Here is a 23,413-nt window from a genome sequence, read left to right on the forward strand (position 1 = left end):
CTTGACTCTCTTTTTTTCTCATTTATTTTACGTCTCTCTTGGTCTTTCCTAACTTCTTCCTTCCATCCTTTATGTATCTTACGACCCCTTGTTGTAAGGTATACTTGTAATTATATGGAGATGTGAGAAGAGGGAGGAAGGAAGGCATACGAGTCGAGGCACTTTTCGGTATACAGACTTTGCTTAAGCTTATGTTTTCCCATATTCAAAGTTTCAGGGTGGAAAACTCGACGGTATGCGAGAGGGGGAGTAAGGGTCCAGTAACTTTTAATAATCTCGCCATGCCACTCGAATTATAAATGACACTCTACATATATATTCAACTTGTGGACACAATGGCTCAAAACTTTTATTACAAACTTGAGGAAAAAAATTTATTACACAAACTTTCTTGGCTACTTCCAAGTTCCATCATTTTTATATACTATAGGTGTGGGCGAATCAATGGAATCTCACAATTTAACGATGTAAATAAAAAAATTTATAAAAAAAATGTCTCTTTTTAACATTACAAAAATTTTTTTTTCAAATATTTTACGATTTTTGAGTTTTGCTCATGAAGTTTAAAGCAGTTACATTATAAATAAAACCCTTTTCGTCTTATCTTTTAATTTATTTTTCGTTTTCTTTTAGAAATACATAATATAAACCATTACAGCTATAGCTCAAAAAATCCAAATATAATTTTAATGCCAAAAAACATCACTTTCTCTGAAAGAGGAAAAAATTTCATATAGTACATTTTTTCTTATCTCCTAAAAGTATTAGAGAAAAACGATTTTTAAAACTCTACGGCTTCAAAAGAAGTTGAATTTAAAAAAATCCATATAGAATGCAAAAAAATTGTTCCAAACAAAAAATAATTTTTTAATGAAAATTTCACCTAGAATAACCCAAAGGTGCCATATTTTGTTATCAGAACTATAATCATTTATTGTTCTTTAGAGACAAATATTTCATTCTCAAAAAGTGATATTAATTGTTCATTTGCAACTACTTTTGAAACTGATATTTATCAAAAAAAAGGAAACAAAAACATTTACTTTCAATAGTATTAAAATTAGTCTTTCTAGAGAATACTTTATACAATGATAATAATGAATGAATAATAATGAAACTTTAGAAAAAAGTTCACCATAAGTACATTAATTTGAGTCAAGAGCGGAATCATGTATCCCTTTTGAATAAAATGAAATATATTCATTACGCTCCTGATCCATTTTATCCCAGTTTCACTTAATATAATAATTGTATATATATATATATATATATACAAATATACATACATTTCATATATATAAATAAATTTATATTTATAATACAATATTTTGTAATTTATATTTCAATATAACAATTATATATTATGTTTATGTTAAATTATTTTCAATTTTAATACCATACACTTTTTAATAGAAAATTATAAAATCACATAAAGAGATAGTTTAATGCTTTCACGATGGAAAACAAAGCTTTGTTGAAATACACATGTTACATAAGATAATTGATACCACCGTGTTCTAATTAAAAATAAGAGTTCTTTAGCTCTATGTGAAATAAAAATAAAAAAAAATACGAGTCACTGAAATTTGATTTTAATCAACAGAAAAACCTAATAATCAGTGAATAAAAAGAAACGTACAATGAGAAAAAAGATAATAAATGAAAGGAACAAAAGAAATCTTCGGTGTTAGATTCGTACACTTTTTTTGGGAATGTTTTTTCTCTTCTCTACTGCTTTTAAGTTTACAGAAATAAACGGGGGTATTGTTCATAGACGAAGCTATTGAGAGCCTTTGTTCGTCAAGTTTTCAATACATATACATATATAGAGAGAAAAGGAGAGAGAAAGAGAAAGACATATATAGATGTTTGGAATGTGATGTCTTTCTGTTCGTCACTATTAAAATGGACGGGGGTGATTTACGACACTTTAACTACTAAAACACTCTTTGTTTTAAGGTTTGCTATATTTTTTCCTCGCATTCCTTCTTAGTTCTTTTCTGTCTATTATTATTTTTCCCGAGAAAATATTAATTTTGTACTTCAGATTGGATAATTTCTCCTTATTTTTATATTGTACGCTGAAAAAAAATTATTTTATTCAAATAACCGATTACTTATCCATTATCAAATAAATATTTGCTTGAATCAAGTATTTCAGGTTTGCAACAAAAATTTGATTTTTTTTATCTGACTTTTCCCTGATTTCCAGACAAAATTTTGACTTATTTTCGTCATTTCAATTATTATTTTCAAGATTTTTTAACTAAAGTTCTTCTTTAAATCAGTCAATCAAATAATTTTTAAAAAATTCAATTAAACTTTTTCAAAAAAATTAATTCTACAGAATTGTTAGTTAAAAGTATGAAAAATTAAGATTTTCAAAGATTTTAATTTGAAACCTTTTCAAAATTCAATTATTTCTAAAAATTCATGCTATAATGCTTTCAATATTCAATTATTATCTAAAATTGTAACTGAAATTCATTTTTAAATCAACTTTTATTATAAAATTTTACGAGAATTCAATTAGGGTCATTTGGGGTAAATGTAAACAGTTGATGTTTCAGCTAAATTTACAAATTTAAAAATAAGTACGACATCAATATTTTTACCTCAGCTCACCTACAAGATGTTCTGAGTATTGCCAATATTTTATTTTGACAATTGGCAATGCCATAGTGTAAGTTATTTTTTAATGCAAAAAAGATTGAAAATCAAAATTTTACTGTTTCAGTATTTTGTCTCGCATTTGCATAAAAATAAATTTTAAAATCAAACAAAAATATGTAATTCTTCCTTATTAATGCCCTAACAAAAATTGACTTTGATTTTTGATTTTCGTCAATTTAGTTAATAAATAATTAAGTGTTTACATTTACCCCGAGAATTCGAAAACTCGGGGTAAATGTAAACAGAACTTGAACTACATTTTAAAAGAAAATAATTGAATAAATTTGCTTCTATTTCACAATTTCATTAATTTGGCAATGTAAAATTACATAGAAAAGGAAATTAGGTCTTCTTCTTCTTCTTCTTCAAAAAAAAAAAAATTTTATCAAAAAAAAAAAAAAAAAAATTTAAATTTGATCAATTTTTAAAAATATTTTTAGGTTCATCCGCTATATTGGATCCGCCAATTTGAAAATTTAGGCGATTCAGGTGCATCAATATTTTTTTGTACCTCATCAAATTTTTCTAGGGAACTCTAGTAACAAGTTCATGCAAAATAAATCCGTCCGTTTTACCTTTTAACAAAAAAAACTAATGTTTTTGGTGAAGAATAGATATTCCGTTTACATTTACCCCAAATGGCCCTATTTAGGTAAATACAAAATTAATAATTTATTAAATAATTGAATATTTCTTAAAATTGAATTCTCATGAATTTATTTATGAAAATAATTGAAGTATTGCAAAGAAATTTATAAAATATTTGTAAATAATTGAATTCCTGTAAAATTTTTATTATTTATGAAAATAATTAAATGTTTGTGTATGCTATTATTATTCAATTAATATCTAAAATTTTACATGAAATTCATTTTTAAATTAAGTTTTATTTAAAATTCTACGAGAATTCAATTATTTAAATACAAAAATAAATAATTTATTGAATAATTAAATGTTTTTTAAAATTGAATTTTTATAAAGAATTTTATCAACAAATTTTTAAATAATTGAATTCTTTCGATAAATTTTAATAAAATTTTTAAGAATCATTTTCATTTTTCGAAGAAATTTATTAAAATTGTATTAAAAATATTTGAAATTCTCCGACGAGTTTTATTATTTCTGAAAATAATAGAATTCCTAAAACGAATTTTATTATTGTTTATGATAATAATTGAATGCCTGTAAAAAATTGTATTATTTACGAAAATAATTGGATTATTGCGAAGAAATTTACAAAAAAAAGTTGTAAATAATTGAATTCCTGTGTAATTTTTATTATACCTATATGAAAATAATTTAATGTTTGCATAGAATTTTATCAAACTTTTTTTAAATAATTGAATTCTTTTGTAAAATTTTATTAAAACAGTAGATATTGAAAATCATTGAATTGAGGATATTTTTTGAAAATAATTGAAATGTTGACTAGAACTTTTAAAAATTTTTGAACATAATTATTGAATTACTGCAATCATTTCTAACTTCTTCAAAATTCAATTTTTTAACTGTTTTAACTAAAATTCTTCTATAAATCCATAATTTTTAATAATTAATTAAATAAATATATATAAAAAACTTTAACTAACTTCAGAAGAATTTGAAATTTTTTTCAGTTTAAGCATTGATATATGTAATAATAATTTACCATAAATTACTTTCATCGTTATTTGTTGTTAATTAAATTTTATTAATTCGTTAAGAAAATTAATTAATGTATGATTATTTTAAAGAAATTTTATTTTAATAATGTCGAAATCTAACTGAAACAAGTTTCTCATATTTAAATACAACAGGACAGACTTTTAAATTATTTAAAATTATTTTTTGTAAATTTCGTTTTTAAAAAATTATTTCTGTGTGATTTAGGTATGTAAATTATTATAATAGGTGATAATTCATTTTGTCGAAACTTTTAATTTTACTGGCCTAAATGTTTCTAGAAAATTTTTTTTTACGTTTTTGCATTCTTAATTAGTTTTAAAACTTATTTTATTTATTTACAACTGAAACACACTTTGAAATTTCCTTTATTAAAATCAGAGAAAAGATCCCAATTCTGTCTTTAAAAACCAGAGAAAAGACAGAGAAGAACAAAATTAAATTTTGGTGTCAACTCTAAAATAAAATTTCATAAAATGTAATATTTTTTCGTATACCAAAAATAAAGAACCAATTATAAATAAATCGAGTTTTCAATTTTTTCTAAAATCAATTATTACTCTGGGAAAAAAATTCATTAATCACAAGTTAACCTTTTTTCTTTTGATTATAATTTATCTTAAAAGTTCAACCCCAATTTAGTTTCTCTTCGTACTAATTATCTTCAATTTTTTCCCTATATATACCTATACATACTCTAAACAGAGAAAGAGAGAAAGAGAAGAAAATAACGGTCCGTCACACCTATGTAGATAAATGATTGCACTCATATAATTGATAGTTAAACTGAAAAAAACGCAGAGAAAAAGTAAATTAACAAAAAAGCGGAAGATAATGTTTTTTATAATAAAATGCACATTTAATTATAGAAAGTGAATGCGTTAACGTAAGTATTGCTTTATGGCTTACATAATTCTGAAATGAAAGTAAAAAGAAAAAAAAATTTAATAATACGAATAGTGGCGAATGGCGAGAATGGCGACTTTGGTCTTTATATATATGAATGAGATGAGTTTTAGAATATTTCATACCTGCAACATAAAAAAATAACGCTACATATAATCCTGACTCTATTCTGATGGATTCCATGTATATTGCGCGTGAAAAAATTTCTATTATTACCTTCGTTTTTCCATTGCTGTCGAATAGTTTTTATTCAACTAGAAAAAAAAGATATACAAACTCATCAATGTTTCATGACTTTTTGTTTATATGTTATTTGTAACAAATTTGTAACTAATATGTGTACTATATAAGAATTTAAAAAAAATTTATTGTTATTAAGATTTTTAAATATTATTTATGTATTGTTTTCGTATCAATTGTAGAAACTTAAAAAATTTTCTTAGTACTTTTAATCAAATTTTCTGTCTTTTCCCTAATTTTTCTGACCATTTTCATTTTCCATGATTTTCCTGATACGACCTGCGACAATCCTATGTATTTATGATTTTTTGTAAAATTATTAAATAAAAAATAGAATAAAAAGGAACAAAAGGGTCTTTACCCTTTTGTCAATTTTTATTAGACGCAGAGTATTCCAGATAAATTATTATTATATATACTATTTGTAGAGGTCTCGAGAATCCTTATAAAACGTAAGCCAAGAATTGAAGTTGGATTTGAAGATTAAAGCTCTTTTCACAAATGAAATTACACTCCACATTACATATATACTGGCTACAGAGAAGAAATGTGTTGCATCTTTGTGTAATAACTCTATTAGGAAAATATATATTGTGCATGTTAGACTTTACATAATAATGTTTATATAAAGATCCGGACATAATACACGTAATTCAGAAATACCAATTTATCAAAATCTTTAACAATCAACTTAAATAATGATATATAAGTCTTTGTAATGGTAAGAAGGCATCTTTATTTCATATACATATATATATGAAAAGAAGTTAAATATAACACCAAGATTGAGGAAAGTGACTTTTATTCAATATACTTTTTGAGGGGATGGAAAAATCAATATTTATATGTAAAAACAAATTTTAAGCTAAAAATGTATTACTTTATATATTTGACTTTTATAAATTTGCGATTGTACTTTGTATTTTTATAGTTATATACATTAAAAATATCCTAAACAAAATTTTAATGTACATTAAAATAAAGCTGAGAATCTGATGTTTAATTTCCCTATACATCATTTATAAAAAGGAGGAAAATTATTACTTTTATAAATAATCAAATTTCACATATTGTCCCGAGTAAAAATTCAATTTTATCTCCGAAGCCTTGCTTTTTATTAAATAATTGAATATACAAGTAAATTTAACGGAATATTTCGATGATAATATAAACTTACACTGAAAAAAAAATTTATTTGATTCAAATAACCGATTAATTGACTATTATCAAGTTAATATTTACTTGAATCAAATAATCTTTATTGGAGTCAATTAAATGGTATTTGCTTCAAATACTGAAATTATTGGTTCAAATTCCATTTAATTGACTCCAATAAATATTATTTGATTCAAGTAAATATTTAATTGATAATAGTCAATTAATCGGTTATTTGAATCAAATAAATTTTTTTTTCAATGTACGGTGTAAAATTTGTATATTTTACTAAAAAATATATTTTAATTGTGCCCTAATGTGAATAAATGTGAAAAAACTGTATTTTTCATCTCTGAAGCCTTTTCCTTGAAATATGCGAGTTTTTCTTTTGTTTTTTGTATTTACCTGCATTATTTAAAAAAAAATTAACCCAAATAACAATCAAATCAGATACTTTAACTAGATTTATATTTTAATCGAACTGAATATATTTGGTATTAAAATATGCAAATTATTATTTTTTAAGCAGTGTAATTTTATTTTGGATTAAGTGAACAATATTAGCGAGTATTTTTAATAGAAAAACTCTCGAATCAAATAAAACTAATCTAATAAAGCAACAAAGTCAATCTTCTTCAAAGAAGAAAAACTTAAATATTTTTAACAATTAATTTTGCGCAACCGAAAAATCTTACTCTTGAGTATAAAGTAAAGTTGTTTCAATAGAAAAAACCATATAATTTCAAAAAAAAAAAATAAATTGAAAAATTGAAGTTCAAAAGTAGCACTTTCAGAAAAATCACCTATATATACGAATATTCATTTAGAGAAAAAAGAGGATTTTTTTTCTTTATTTGACAATTTTTTAACTAAAAGATTATTTTTAATATTTCTTCTTTAAATGAAGTTATTCTTCTAAAATTAAAACAAATTTATATTAGAAAAACCATTATTATTTATTTCTTTTGTTCTGAACGCACCTTTATTAAAAAGTGACACTTATTAGCAAATATGAAAGAGAAAAATCCTCTCAATTAGAAAGAAAATCTTTAGTGCCCATATATGTAAGAAGTTAAAATGCTGCAAACGAAGAGGAATTCTCTAAAATTAAAAACATTTTTTTTCGGTGCATTCAACATAAATAATTAAATTAATTTAATAGATTCATTTAATTTTTAAACAAGTGTAATTCAAATGATTTAAACCAAATACATATTTTTTAAATTCATTTTAAAAATATTTGAACCAAATAGATATTTTTTTAAAATCGAGTTTCAAATAATTCGAATTAATTAAATCGAATAAATTTTTTTTTACAGTGTAACTTTATTTTTGTTAGAGAGAAAAAAAGAGAATGGAAAATTAGTCAAGGCAAACAAATTTTCCTCTCTAGGTAAAGAGCAAATATTTGAAAATAAAAAGTTTTCGGATTATTTCTTTCAGTTAATTAATTAATTTATTTGTTTTGTTTGTACAGGACGAAGGATGGAAGCTGAATCGGACTAATTACTATCAAGAAGGATGGCTGGCTACGGGTAATGCCCGAGGATTGGTCGGAGTAACATTTACTACCTCGCATTGTCGCACTAGAGCAACAGAACTTCCCCTCCGAGCGAATTATAACCTCAGAGGTCACAGAAGTGAGGTAAATTTGTAGATTTGTTACCTAACATATACATTACATACTATACATTGCATAAATACTGCGCTATAAAAAAGAATAACTCGCATGGAACTCATTTTAAATTATGAAATAGTGGATTTTTTCCTTTTTTAGAAATATTTACAATTTTACGTTTTTGGGGACAAAAATGGGAAAATATTTATTTTTTACTCGATTGTCACCAATTTTATGAAAATTTATTTTTATATTAGAAAATATTTTTAGAACTTTAATTTATTTTTATTAGTCAATTTAACATTTTGTTAAGGCATTTTTGAAAAGAAATTTTTTTTTAAAAATGGAGTTTTGTATATAAAGTATAAAACCCAAGAAAAGATGTATTTGACTCAGAGTCAACTACACTTTTTATTTGTTTTAAATAAATTTTATTTGGTTCAAATAAAAATTTTATTTATATCGAATAATATTTTTATTTAAAATGAATAAATAACCTAGTTAACTCTGAGACAAATTTATACTTTTATATTTAACTCAATTAAATTAAATTTGATAAAATTTTTCTTAGGGTGTAGAGATAATTTGTTTACGAATATACTTAAAACTATTATTATTTATTATTATAAATTATTATCATTCTTAAATTGGCGAAATAAATTTTATTAACTAACTATGAATTTTCAATTTTAATTATAATATCATTTTTTTTAATTTAAAAAATTATCAAAAACTTTTAAATCTTCTAATTACAATAGACTTCAATTGGTGGATTCCACGTCAGTTCATCACACTTATTTTCATGACTTGTTGGAATTTGGCTGTACTTTTGTAAATTTATTACTTTTATAGTGATAAACAACTTCACCAAATATTTTTTCAAAATTTTAAAAAGTACCAAAAATATGGCATTTTCAAAATTTTTGTCTTTTTTTTGAAAGTGCTATAACTTTGGTTCTAATTAACCGATTTTGGATTTTAAAAAAAGGATTTCTTTGGTTTTAAGTATATTTTAAGTTAAAATTAATATAAAAAAAAAAAATTCAAAAAAAATTTTTTTTTGAAATTTTGAAAAATTAAAAATCCGTTTTTGAAAAAACATCATCTTCGATTTTTTTCAAAATTTTACTAAATGTTAGGGCAAATGTGCTTTACATGTCCTGTAAGTTTCATCTTGGGATCTCAAAGGGATTCAGAGTAAAAAAATAAAACGTAACCACAAATTACGAACATATGGGGCAAAATTCCTCAACTGCCCAGGTAAAACAATGAATTTTCTCTAAACTTTGCTAAAATGTTACTATTATTAGTAGAAGTGTAAATATTAATTTTTTTTAATTTGATAAAATATTTTTTGAGTTATGGAGTTTCAAAATTTTGATTTTTTGAAAATATCTTTTTTCCGATTTAATATATTATTAATAAGTAAAATTTATTAAATTTAAAGTATGAATAGTGATTTTTAAAGGGGTTTTCACGGGCTATAAGCTGGTGACCTTTTTCTATGAGCCATGTAAAAATCAGAGTGGGACCATGAGAATTTTTGAGGAAAATAATAATTTATCATTATTTTACATAGAAAATGATGATTTATAATTAATTTCTTTAAAAAGTTCCATGGTCCCACTCTGATTTTTACATGGCTATATGAAAAAAGGTAAGCTTTCGATTGGGATAGGTTACAAAAAAATAAAAAACACTGATTTTGAGATACAGTAGAACTTGGTTAATACGATTCTGTAGGGACCGCACTAAGAATGCGTCTTATGCGGGAAATCGTATTAAACGGGATCGTATTAACCGGGTTCTACTGTATATTGAAATTAAGAATTTGACCTTGAATTTCAAGGTCAAATTGACAGAAAACAACTTTTTTTTTATCACCAGCTTAAAGCCCGTGAAAACCCCTTTAAAAATCACTATTCATACTTTAAATTTGATTAATTTTACTTATCAATATTGTTTACTTGTTGTTTAGGCAAGGATTAATGTCAATCAAATTGAGAATCCTTGCACGTGTGTTAACTTAATAAGACACGCTAAAAAATAAATAGACACGAATTGATACTATAAACATTTTATTAAATTCTGAGAAGTGTTCTCAGATTCGAATCAGTAGTTGTTCTGCTGGTTTTTTCTTTCTTGCAAAAATACATTTTTGAAATTACAAAAATCAACGTAGTGGGGTTTTACAAATGTCGATGTTATTGGTTGATTACTTTGTTGAGGGCGTTTCCATATTAACAAAAAAGGAGTGGGAAGTAGTCTCACGTTTGGCAAAGATAGTCAGGTACCCAAGGTACAGGATCCTTAAGTTGACCGTAATAAACTCTAATTGCGACTACATCTGTTGGGTTTTAACACTTACTTTTTGAATACAATAAGTGAAAATGTCTTGTTATTTTAACAATCTTAAGTTTCCTTTTTTTTATAACTTTTATACTTTATCCTAATCTCCTTCTTTACCTCACGTTTCAGTTATAAACTAACAAAATTTGTGAATTGTAAAATAAGATAATAAAATTGACAAGCACCTTCCAACAAATATATTAAATTGAAAAAAATATATTTTCAAAAAAATCAAAATTTTGAAACTCCATAACGCAAAAAATATTTTATCAAATTCAAAAAAAATTAATATTTACACTTCTACTAATAATAGTAACATTTTAGCAAAGTTTAGAGAAAATTCATTTTTTTACCTGGGCAGTTGAGGAATTTTGCCCCATATGTTCGTAATATGTGGTTACGTTTTATTTTTTTACTCTGAATCCCTTTGAGATCCCAAGATGAAACTTACAGGACATGTAAAGCACATTTGCCCTAACATTTAGTAAAATTTTGAAAAAAATCGAAGATAATGTTTTTTCTAAAACGGATTTTTAATTTTTCAAAATTTCAAAAAAAAATTTTTTTTGAATTTTTTTTTTTTTATATTAATTTTAACTTAAAATATACTTAAAACCAAAGAAATCCTTTTTTTTAAATCCAAAATCGGTTAATTAGAACCAAAGTTATAGGACTTTAAAAAAAAGACAAAAATTTTGAAAATGCCACATTCACTTTAATAGGTTATTATTTTTACTTTAAGACATTTTTCTTTCATCTTCGTTTTCAATTTCAATTTGTCAAAATGAAAGTGAAAAAAATCTTTCAAAGTGAAAGTAAAAATGAAAGTAAAAGTAGAAATGAAATTACATAAGCGACCATCTAAATTAGTAAACTACTAATAATAGATAGTCAAATTCCACTGACTTATTAATTTTTAGTAGAATTTTACAAAAATTCCTAGTTATCTAATACACTAAATGAATTATTAGTGAAACTGATTTATCGATTTTTAGTAAAGGATCGATTATGTAATTTCATTTTCACTTTGACTTACAATTTCACTTTCACTTTGATAGATTTTTATTTTCACTTTCATTTTTGATTCGATTTTCACTGCCACTTTAATAGAATTTTATTTTTACTTTCATTTTTATTTTCACTTTCACTTTGATAGAAAGTGAAAATAAAAATCTGTCAAAATGAAAGTGAAAATGAAATTCGAAGTAGAAATAAAATTACATAATCCACCCCCAGTTCTACCAATTATTGTTAGTAAAATTCTATTAACAATCAGTAAAATTTCACTGATTGCAAAAAAAGTTTTTACTAAATCATTTTTTATTGATGAATTTTCGTCATTTTATATTAACTTTTTTTTATAAATATTCAGAGTTGGAGAGTAATACTGAAAATCTTGGCTGATTAAAATTGAATATTACTATTAAAAAAAGAATAATAAAAAGAATAACATGCTGAGAATGACAGTTTAGAATATTTAGTCTAACTAAATTTGTCTATTACCACTGATAAAGGAATTACAGAAGACTATTATTTTGTCTGACTAAAATCAAATTTCACTACTGCAGTTAGAATTAAACCAGAGTGAATTTAATTTCCAAAGTCTCAAACGGAATTTACTACTGCTAATAGAACTAGAAGTGATTTTGTCCGACCAGAACAGACCCACCCTTTTGAGGTGCAAAGGTTTCACCGACTTGAAAGTCTGTCTTTAATTGCCTTCGACTACTGATCGCAAAATTTATCATTCAAAACGTCTTTGTCTGACTAAAATTGCAGAAATTCAATTATTTTCAAAAAAAAAAATAAAATTCAACTATGTTTAAAATTTGAAAAAAATTGTCGTAAAAATCCCAATTATCTTTTTAAATAAAAAAATTCTTTTTCAAAGTTCAATTATTTTCATAAATGTCAAAAAAATTCTTGTCCTATTTTCAATTATTTTCAAAAATTTTTTTAATTTAAATAATTTTCAATATCTAAGATTTTAATAAAATTTCCCAAAACGAATTCAATTATTTAAAAAAAATGTTAATAAAAGTGTATGTAAACATTTAATTATTTTCATAAATAATAAAAATTTCACATGAATTCTATTATTTTCAAAATTAATAATTTTATTATTTTCATAAAAAACACTCAGAGAAAAAGTTTATTTCACTTAACCAAACTGTTTAATTAACCTATTTTATTTGTCACGATAAAACAATTTTGTTGATTTAAATAAAAATTTGGTTTATTTTAATAAATACGTAAAATTTGTTTGGTTATTGGAAAGAAATTTTTTATTTGAAGTTGTTTGTTTCATTTAACCAAATTTGTGTTTTGAATAGAGAATATTGTTTAGTTAAATACAGTTTGTTCGACACAACACACAAATTTGTTTGATTCAACCAAATCATTTTATTTGAGTCAAATAAACATATTTGCTTGTCTCAAAAAGTACATGTGTGAATTTAAAAATGGCGATCTCACTTGTCTACAGTCCGCGTTCGCGTCAAATTTATTTGTTAAATCGGTTAAATAAATATTAAATACATTGTGTTCATTGACTTACTGCATATTTAATTTGTACCAGTGAAAAGAATATTTACAAAAAGGTTTTGTGAAGTTTTCAGTTTGTTGTTTCGAATAAACTTTTTTCTGAGTGCACGTATAAAAATCATAATTATAATATGTTTAATGTAATATTTCAAATGTTTTTTTATAATTAAGTAATTTTGTTTATATGAAGAAATACATATATAATATTTTACTTAATTGTTATTTATTTTCCTCTAATAATGTTTGAGTTTCCTAATTTAATATTTTCTAGTATACATATTATTGGTTAATTTATAATTTATTATATGTATAATTTTAAAATATCAATAATTATATAATAAATTATAAATTAACCAATAATATGTACTAGAAAATATTAAATTAGGAAATTCAATTATTATTAGAGGAAAATAAATAACAAAATTAAGTAAACAAAAATATGTATTTAAATGAACCAAATACGTTTACTAAAACTATTTATTTGAATCAAACAAATCTTTTCTCTTGAAATAAACAAATTTTTTAGTTATATTAAATAAAATTTTTTGGTTAAGTGTAATAAGCATTTGGTTAATACAAATAAACGTATTGGAAGAAATTTTTTGGTTGAATCAAACAAACGTTTGGTTGACTGTATAGCAATGCATTTATTTGATTGATTCAACCAAAATTTGGTTGTTTCGAACAAATTTTTTTCTGAGTGAATAATTTAAAATTCTAGAAAATAATAATTGAATTAAAATGATAAAAAATAAGATTAAAAATAGAAATTGTGCAAATATATATGTTTCTTCTTTTTCTAAAACAAAATAATAATTTTGTTAAAAAAATTGTGATTCATAAACAAAAATAATGCAAAATAAATAAATTTTCTATTTCTTAATCACACAGTAAAAAGTAAATCTTAATTTAAGAGCTGCCTTAAATTCAACACTGTCTGCTATAATGTTAAAGGATACGAAAAACGTGCGTAAATTCAACATTGACTGTCTTAAAAATGTTGCATCTTAATTTAAGGCAGCTTTCGTGCCTTAAAATAAGATTTTCTTTTTACTGCGTACAGTTGTTTAACAATTTTCTAATTTTGCTTAGAAGTAAAGAAAAAAAATATGCATAATTTCAATTTGACAAAACATAATATTTAACAAAATTTTAGTCTTTTAATGAAAAGAAGTGAAAAAAATTTTGATGATTTCTATTTGTCATTACAATTTTGAATTAATTATGAAACAAAAATAATTATATAATAACATAATAATAATTATATACAATCTATCTAAAGATAACAAAAAACAAACGTATAAACAAAAGACAACTTCAGAGTGTGAGGGACAGAAAAAGTGAATGAATGAAAGAACATTCAAATTATTATAGTTAATTAACTAAAATGCATTTTGTCTGACAAAAAATGTCTTTTACATCTAATACAAAAATTGAAATGACACCATAATATTTTGTGCGACTAAACTGTCTTTTACTACTGCGTGAGATCAATACAGAAACGCCCTATTATTTTCGCAAATATATTATTTCACTCGGAATGTTTATAAAAAAAAAGTTTTTCAGACGATTTTTACAGAAAAGAAATAACACGGAAGAAAAGAAATTCTCCTGCTTTTTTCTCTTTAGAAACAATTATTTTTATAAAAATATATTAAGAGTATTATTTTATTTGGAATGGTTCCAACAGTTTTTTTTTCTTTTTTTTCTATTCTTTTTATTTTCTCAGCAGATGTATTCTCAGTCGAATTAGAGTGAGAAAGAGTATTTTTTTTATCTTTTATTTATTTTTTCAAGCACGATTTGCGCGTTTGACCAGTTTCTTTTAGAAATTCAATCTCCAATAGGGTTTTTTATCTCATCAGTTTAAAAAAAAAATTTGAGCTTCAAATCATTTTATCAGAATTAGTATTAAAAGCAGAAATCACTTAAATTTTGTGTCAGTAGTTTAGAGTGCAAAAATATGGAAATTAAAAGATAGGGCTTCCTTGGAAATTTAGTTTGAAAAAATGTATGTGCTGAATAAATAATACTTAGTTAATTCAAATAATCGATTATAGATACTTGACTATTGTCAAATAAATATTTATTTCTATTAAAGATAATTTCCATTTGAATCAATCGAATAGTATTATAGTTTTGAACGAAGCAATTATTGAATCGAATATTGTTTATTTCATTAGAATAAAATTTGTTTGTAAATTAAATATTTAGATTGATAAATATTTATTTTATCAATGTCAATATTTATTTGATACAAGTTAAATACTTAATCATTATTTTCACTTTTATTTATTAGATATAAGAAATTATTTAACAGAGTTAAATAAATATCTATTTGATTCAACTAGAATTATGTAAATTTTTACTTGAATCGAACAATTTTTATTCTAAATAAAATGTATGTGAAACAAATAAATATAGGCTCTGAGTCAAATACATATTTTTTCTGGGTGTATGAAACAATAATTTAAGTAATTATTGATTAAAAAAGTAACTTGATTCAAATAAATATTTATCAGTTACAAGTAAACATTAATTTGATTCCAGTAAATATAAATTTTTGATTATAATATTCGATTATTTTAATAAATTATTTTTATTTAAATTAAGTTGATATTGTTTTGAATAAAATAAATATTTACCTGACTCTAATAAATATTTACTTAAGTCAAATAAATATATCAAATACATGTAACGTTAATTCCTTAAATTAATTAGTTTATTAGTTGACAATAGTAATTAATGTTTTCAATATTATTATTGATGTTTCGTACATAGTTCATTTCATTAGAATAAAAATTGTTTGATTGAAGTAAAAATGAACTTGATTCCAGTAAATATAGATTATAATAATCGATTATTTGAATTCAAAAGAAAATTTAATTTCTTGAGTTCAAACTGTTTTGGTATTTGAGAAAAATATGTTTTATTTTTCGTAATTTTAATCTACAGAGGTAAATTTGGTCCAGATTAAAGAAAGGTTTCCCGGACTAAAATGTGATTTGCAGAACCTAGAGCAACCATCAATTTTCTCTCAAGGCAATTTTCAAAGGGCGGAGTGAATGTCTCGTTGGGTTATCGCACTTTTAGATAGTTGTATATAGATATATAGGAAAGTATGTTTTACAGATAATCTCCCTCTACTATCAAACAGGATGCAGGCGAGGGTTCCTTCTCTATATATGTTATATATGGTTTCATAAAATAAATGAACTACTCGAAACTTGAAATTGACAGTTTATATTAAAGGAGAAAATGTTCGATTGGAAATGATATATTATTTTATAAAAATAATAATAAATAAACTTTTTCCACTCAAATAATATGTAGTTGTTAAGTATTATTTTCACAATCGATACATATTTCGAAAATAAATGTGTTTAGTTCAACTTATCAATTAGGTACTTTAAATCGATATTCAATAAATAGTCGCGGTTATTATTGTCAAATATTTATTTGCATTAAATATTTAAATTACAAACAACAAAATTTGTGACTAAAATTCGTTTATTACTGCAACTTTAATTATAATTTAAGAAAATGTGTGTTTGACATCGAAAATTTATGTAGTTTCACTATAGTAAAAATCAATTTAAGTCAGACAACAGTTTTACATAAATTTTGATAGGAAATCTTTCTCCTTTTAATTTTTTAGTCTAAATATTAGTGCTTTATTTAACAGTTTTTGCTTTTATTATTTTCTTTTAAAACATACAAGAACTTGAAATTTTTGTCTGTGAAAAATAGACATTTTCTAATGAAAAGTGACGTACATAAATATTAACTGGAAAATATCAGCAGTCGAAATGTAATAAAAGTATTTAGTTGTCAGTAGTAAAAGTCTATTTCCGTCAGACATAAACGTTTATTTCTTGTAATTTTAAAGCGAAATAAAAAAGGGCAAAAAAACATTTTTTTCTTCTATTTATATTAAAAGCTTTTAAAATTTGTCTGACTAAAATCAACTACGACTACTACACTACCATTTATACTCTCTCAATTTTTTAACAGTGTACAGTTTATTTTTATAAATTCAGAACAGCTTTCTCTGATCAAAACTAAATTTTCCATTAATTATCTAAACGTAGAGTGTTTTCAGGACCTTAATTTTTGTCAAATAAAATTGTTTATATTGTGGCCTTGGGTCCAAAAGATTTAAAAAAGTTGTTAAAAATCAGCAATTATTACTTTATTTCATCGAATGCATTTTCACTGTGAACACATGTGTTCACAGAAAAAAATATGTGTTAAATTTGTTGCGTGTAGTTTTCAGGTGGTGTTGTTTTAACACAATTTTGGTGTTATTTTAACCCCATTAAAAATGTATATTAATTTAACACCCTCTAGTGTTAATTTAACACACTCTATTGTTATTTTAACGCCAATGTAGTGTTAAAATCTCACAGTGACGGTTAAAAATGTTGCGTGTAGTTTTAACACTACTTTTAGTGTTAAAATAACACTTCTTTTTTCAGGACTACAGAAAAAATATAAAAAAGTTGTGTAAATAGAAAATACGAATTCAAGAGCAACATTGTGTGTGGATTAGACTTACCACATTGTTCAATGATACAAATTTATAAAAATTTTAAAAATTTAAATTAGAAAAGTTTTTTTAAGGCCAACATAACCTCAAAGTCGAGACCTGTCAAAAAATGGAATAAAATTTGTTTGGATTTACTGGATTCTTGTTTGAACAAGATCTATCTAATATTCCATTTTTTTGACAGGTCTCGACTTTGAGGTTATGTTGGCCTTAAAAAAACTTTTCTAATTTAAATTTTTAAAATTTTTATAAATTTGTATCATTGAACAATGTGGTAAGTCTAATCCACACACAATGTTGCTCTTGAATTCGTATTTTCTATTTACACAACTTTTTTATATTTTTTCTGTAGTCCTGATGAGCTGTGTTCACAGTGAAAATGCATTCGATGAAATAAAGTAATAATTGCTGATTTTTAACAACTTTTTTAAATCTTTTGGACCACAATATAAACAATTTTATTTGACAATTAATTATCTAATAAAATTAAAATGTGATATCAAACTCTATTTTGAAAATTTAGTGTTAGTAGTAAAATTTTATTTCCGTCAAACAGAAGTGACAAACTCTTGTAATTTTATTACTTATTAAGAAACGTAATTAATAATAAATAAAATTTCATAGCAGATGTGATCTTACACTAAATATGTTGTTTCAGTAGCAAAATACGATTTTAGTCGAATGGATGTTTTTAAATTTTGTAGCTTTCATTTATAATTTAAATATAACATTAAAAACCTTTTTAAATAAATATTTACTAATTATTATATTTCTACAGAAATTACGATTTTCAAAAATATTAAATTTAAAACCTTCTGAAATTCAATTATTTATAAAAAAAAATGCAAATACAACTCTTCCAAAATTCTCTTTAGTGGGGTTCACAACTTTTATAATAATAACGTTTTTCCCATAGTAAAGTATATGGGGCACGTGACCACTGAGTAACATAATCTTAAGGAAAAATTTATAAAAATTTCAGTTGAAACATATTTTTTCTTCTGAATTGTTGCTTATAAACGTTGTGAATTTATTCAAAGTTACAACCAACCAAAATTCAATTAATTTTTCAATTTTCATGTAACATTATTCCCTAAATAATTTATAAATAATAATATTTGTCGGAACATTTTTCAAGAATTAATTTATTCAAAGTCTTAATTTTAAATTTGTTGTCACTTTAAAGTTTATAAGAGCAAAAAAAATCCAAGAAGAATTAGAAATTTTTTAATTTTCAAAGTTTGCTGGACATAAAAAACTTGAATTTTTTTATCAATTTTAGAAATTTAATCCTTTTTTTACTACTTTTGAGAAAATCCCCTGTCCATTCCAAGATTTCGTTGATTATTTTTACTTTGATTCCCAGACTTTACTCCCTGAATTACCAGATCTATGAAAACCCTGAAACTTTAATTTCAATTTACAATATTTGTAGGCATAATTGAATTTGAGAAATTAGGGTAAGTATACATAACACAGGTTTTTTGGGGTCATTTTGAAATATTAAAATCATAACCAGAAACTCTCAAAAATGACCGAATAACAAAATTTCAAGCCAATCTGATTAATTTTTAACTTCTATGTCAACCATTTTGAATTTTAAAAATCTGACTTGAGATTCGTAATCTGCGACCCCAAAAGGTTCCAAATTAACAAGTTTCAAGCAAATCAGAGTGATTTTTCTCTTTTTATCCGCCATGTTGCATCTGACATTTTGAAATTTTAAAAGCAAACAACAATTAACAATTGTTTAAACTTTAAAGTAATAAAAAACCTTTTTTAATAAATATTTGTGTGATTTTTCTGAAAGTGCTACTTTTGAACTTCAATTTTTCAATTTATTTTTTTTTTAAATTATATGGTTTTTTCTATTGAAACTACTTTATTTTATACTCAAGAGTAAAATTTTTCAGTTGCGCAAAATTAATTGTTAAAAATATTAAAGTTCTTCTTCTGTGAAGAAGATTGACTTTGTTGCTCCATTATTAGATTAGTTTTATTTGATTTGCGAGTTTTTCTATTAAAAATATACGCTAATATCGTTCACGTAATCCAAAATAAAACTTAAAAAATAATAATTTGCATATTTTAATACCAAATATATTCAGTCCGATTAGAATATAAATCTAGTTTAAATATCTGATTTGATGATTATTTAGGCTAATTTTTTCAAAATAATACATGTACCTAAATACTAAAAACAAAAGAAAAACTCCCACATTTCAAGGAAAAGGCTTCGGAGATGAAATTGAATTTTTACTCGGACCAAAATGTAAATTTCGATTATTTATAAAGGCAATAATTTGCCTCCTTTTCACAAATAAATGGGCAAATTAAACATCAGATTTTCAGCTTTATTTTAATGTGCATTAACGTTTTGTTTAAGATATTTTTAATGTATAAACATATTATAGAAGTCCTATTGGAGACATGCTAACACAGGAAAAAAGAAGTGTTATTTTAACACTAAAAGTAGTGTTAAAACTACACGTAAAATGGCTTCGGATATGAAATTATTTTAGTTACTACATAAAAGCAGATAAATAAAATTGTTTAATTTTTTTTATATAAAAGTAAGTGCTAAATTTTTACTATGGAAATTAATAACAATTATTAGAGAGTAGATTTTGTAAAATTAATCGAGACATGAAAAATGTCACTTTCAGAACAATCACCCATTTACTGATTCTTATTATTTTTCTACAAAAACTATGATTTTTAAAAATTAAAACCTTCTGAAATTCAATTATTTATAAAAATTGCAAATGCGACTCTTCCAAAATTCACTTATTTAGTAGAGTTCACAATATTTATGGATCAGTAACTCAATGAAAAAAAATTTTTTAAATTCAATTTATCTTTTTCTGTTAAAATACGAAATTATAACATTAGAGTAATTTTTTAAATAATTTATAAATATTAAAATTGTAAAAGTTTCTCAAGAATTAATTTAAAATAAATTCAATAATAACATTTTTTTTGGATAGTTAATCTTGAAAAATATCCCGAGATTGACGCGGTATGAAATTTGAATAAAAAATATAATAATATAATATATGAAATAAATGAAAGTAAAATATATTAAAATAAAGAAATACTCAGTTATGAAAAATAGTAAAATGAATATAGGTATGCAAAGTTTAAAATGAAGTCGAATAGAATGTAAAAAGTGAAATTCTTTATTAGAGTTGTCAGTTTAATATTTTCGATTACACAGGCACCTTACTCTTTTCCATCAACCCTAGCTTTCATGGATCTCTTTCACATGGAATTTTACTCCTCGACAGTTTGCAACCTCAACACCCTCGCTTAGATCCGAAAAGGGGAGAAGAGTCCCCGGTCTCTAAATAAGAGGATGGCAAACACACCTATCTGTTGAGGAAAATCCCTCACTCGCGCAATCAAAGACTTGGGGTGTAGTGCACTATAGCATAGCGGCACTGTGGATCCTTTATATACAGGAGGACTCCACTCTTTTCGCTCTCTCACACAAATACAAGTTTCAGGATTTCATAAATTATTCACATTATACATCTATTCGCAAGTGTCTATACTGATTTTGCATTTATCTGCAATTTTCTATTCATACTCAAAATCAAGCTATACGCGAGAGTTTTGTCATTATATTTTAAAGTATCAAAATGTTTTATAAAAGCATTTCAGAAATTTACACCGATCAAGTAGGTATTACAAAAATTATTATTTATCATAATCATAATTAAAAATAACAGGCATCACAGTACCTTTTTTCCTTAAGAAAAGGTGAAAAGGAGAATTTTTTTCCTCAAAAAGGGGACAACAATTTATTTGTTTCTACAACTTGCATATATAATTCAAATTTTTTATCATATAGCTTCTATAAAAATTTTTTTTAAAAATGATTCGATTTTAATCAGAGTTGACACAAAAATTGAATTTTGTTTTTTCCTGACTTTTCACTGATTTCCAAACAAAATTTTGACTTTTTCCCTAAAAAATATTCTGCGATTCACTCTAAAAAAGATTAGATACTCAAAAAAATGTTCTATTACATTTATTTACAAATCTCCTTAACTGTAAAATTATTCGAAAACAGCAATAACTTCTTTCTCAAAAAAATATTTAATCATTATTCAATAATAATAACGAGAATTAACCGACAGATTAGCTCAGTCGGATAGATGCCTCGCTTGGCGGTCGTTTAAGGACCAAGGGTATAAGTACCCTTGGTTCGCGCCCATTTGGCTTGGTATTTTTCCGGCACGTGAGATAATCTGAGCGGGAGGTTTGACGTCGAGGTATAATGATATGCACCGTCGATTATTGTCCGGTACACGCCATTAGAATTCGACTGTCGATAAACCGGTTGTACTCGGAGAGGTTTTCTACAGTTTCCCTCTCCACTGGCGAGAAAACCCATTAGACGGGTGGTCCAGGCAAATGCGAGTACTCCTAATTTTCAAGTCGCTCTGTAGGCGCAAAATTTAGTATTAAGGAAATGTATATATAAGAAATATTTGTAAGAGAAATTTACGAGATGTAAACAAACACTTGTATAGCCAAGATTGTAGGCTTAAGACGAGTGTATAAACAAATAAAAAAAAAATAATAATAACGAGAATTTAAAACACTTGTATAGCCAAGATTGTAGGCTTGCGACGGGTGTATAAACAAATAAGTAAGTAAAAATAATGACAAAACGTCAATGCTACGAAAGCGTCAAAAACAAAATTGAAAGTAGTTTATATAAAGTCACTTTTCACAATACTTCAAATATTGATTTTCAAAAAATATTATTCTTTCATATTGAGTCATTTTTCAACAAATGTGACAAAGTCACATTTTTTTCTTTGTGCAAAAGTAATTTATTTTTGCTTTTTGTTGAAATAATATTTTATTCTATGTATATAATGTTTCAAGCGTTTATTTTATAAATATAATTTTATTTCCCTTATAATGTGTTTTATTTATTTTAAATTTACTTTTACTTTTTTTAAGCAAATAAATTAGATTATTTTTTTACTTGATCTAAAAAAAATTTAAAAACGGTAAATAATTTTAAATTAAAAAAAAGTTAGTAAATATTGCTATTAATATGAATAAGTAAAAAGTTGTGCATTAATTTAAATTAAAATTTTCACTACTAAATTAAATAGTAAAATTTTACTAAAGAATTAGCAAAAATTTTAATTAATTTTAATCAGTACAAGAATTTATCACTCGTTAAGAAATACTATAAAATATATAAATAAAATTATCATTCCTCCAAGTCAAAAAGTTTTGACTTGAAGGAATGATAATTTTATTGATATATTTTATATTTAATTAATTTTAATTAGAGGACTTTTCAATAATTTAAATTTACATAAAATTAAAAATTATTAAATAACAAATTATACGTATTCGCATTAAATTTAAGTAATTTTCTCGTGAGAGGTGAAAAATTTTCAGTTTCAAGTTTCAAAATATTTGCAATTCTTTTTAGGATCAAAAGTAATTTTATTGACCAAAAAGAAGAAATTTCTTTGTAGTTAACAAACTTTATATCTTCTCAAAGTTTTTCTTATTTGTAGAAAATTTAAGAAACTTTTTTTTTATTTAAAAAAAAATTAATTTGAATAAATATTCTTTCTTTTTAAAGAAAAAACCTTTTTTTAATCCAAATTATAGAAATTTTAATTCTCAAGCAGAAAAAACCTTAAATATATTCAAGAAACCTTTGAATATTTTTTGGAATT

At 24.0% G+C, this 23,413-nt stretch overlaps 1 protein-coding gene across 3 annotated transcripts in view; it reads left to right on the forward strand.

The window, feature by feature from the left end:
- The window catches only part of LOC122504252 (tubby-related protein 4), a 183,742-nt gene that overhangs the window by 67,896 nt on the left and 92,433 nt on the right, over nucleotides 1-23,413 (forward strand). For all 3 annotated transcript variants that reach the window (XM_043615268.1, XM_043615284.1, XM_043615275.1), the window contains exon 3: nucleotides 8,114-8,281. In XM_043615268.1, coding sequence (XP_043471203.1) covers nucleotides 8,114-8,281 — 168 coding nt within the window. The remainder of the gene's footprint in view (nucleotides 1-8,113; nucleotides 8,282-23,413) is intronic.

This window comes from Leptopilina heterotoma, unplaced genomic scaffold (assembly GCF_015476425.1).
Source record: "Leptopilina heterotoma isolate Lh14 unplaced genomic scaffold, ASM1547642v1 Lhet_11, whole genome shotgun sequence".
In the NCBI taxonomy this organism is placed as follows: Eukaryota; Metazoa; Arthropoda; class Insecta; order Hymenoptera; family Figitidae; genus Leptopilina; species Leptopilina heterotoma.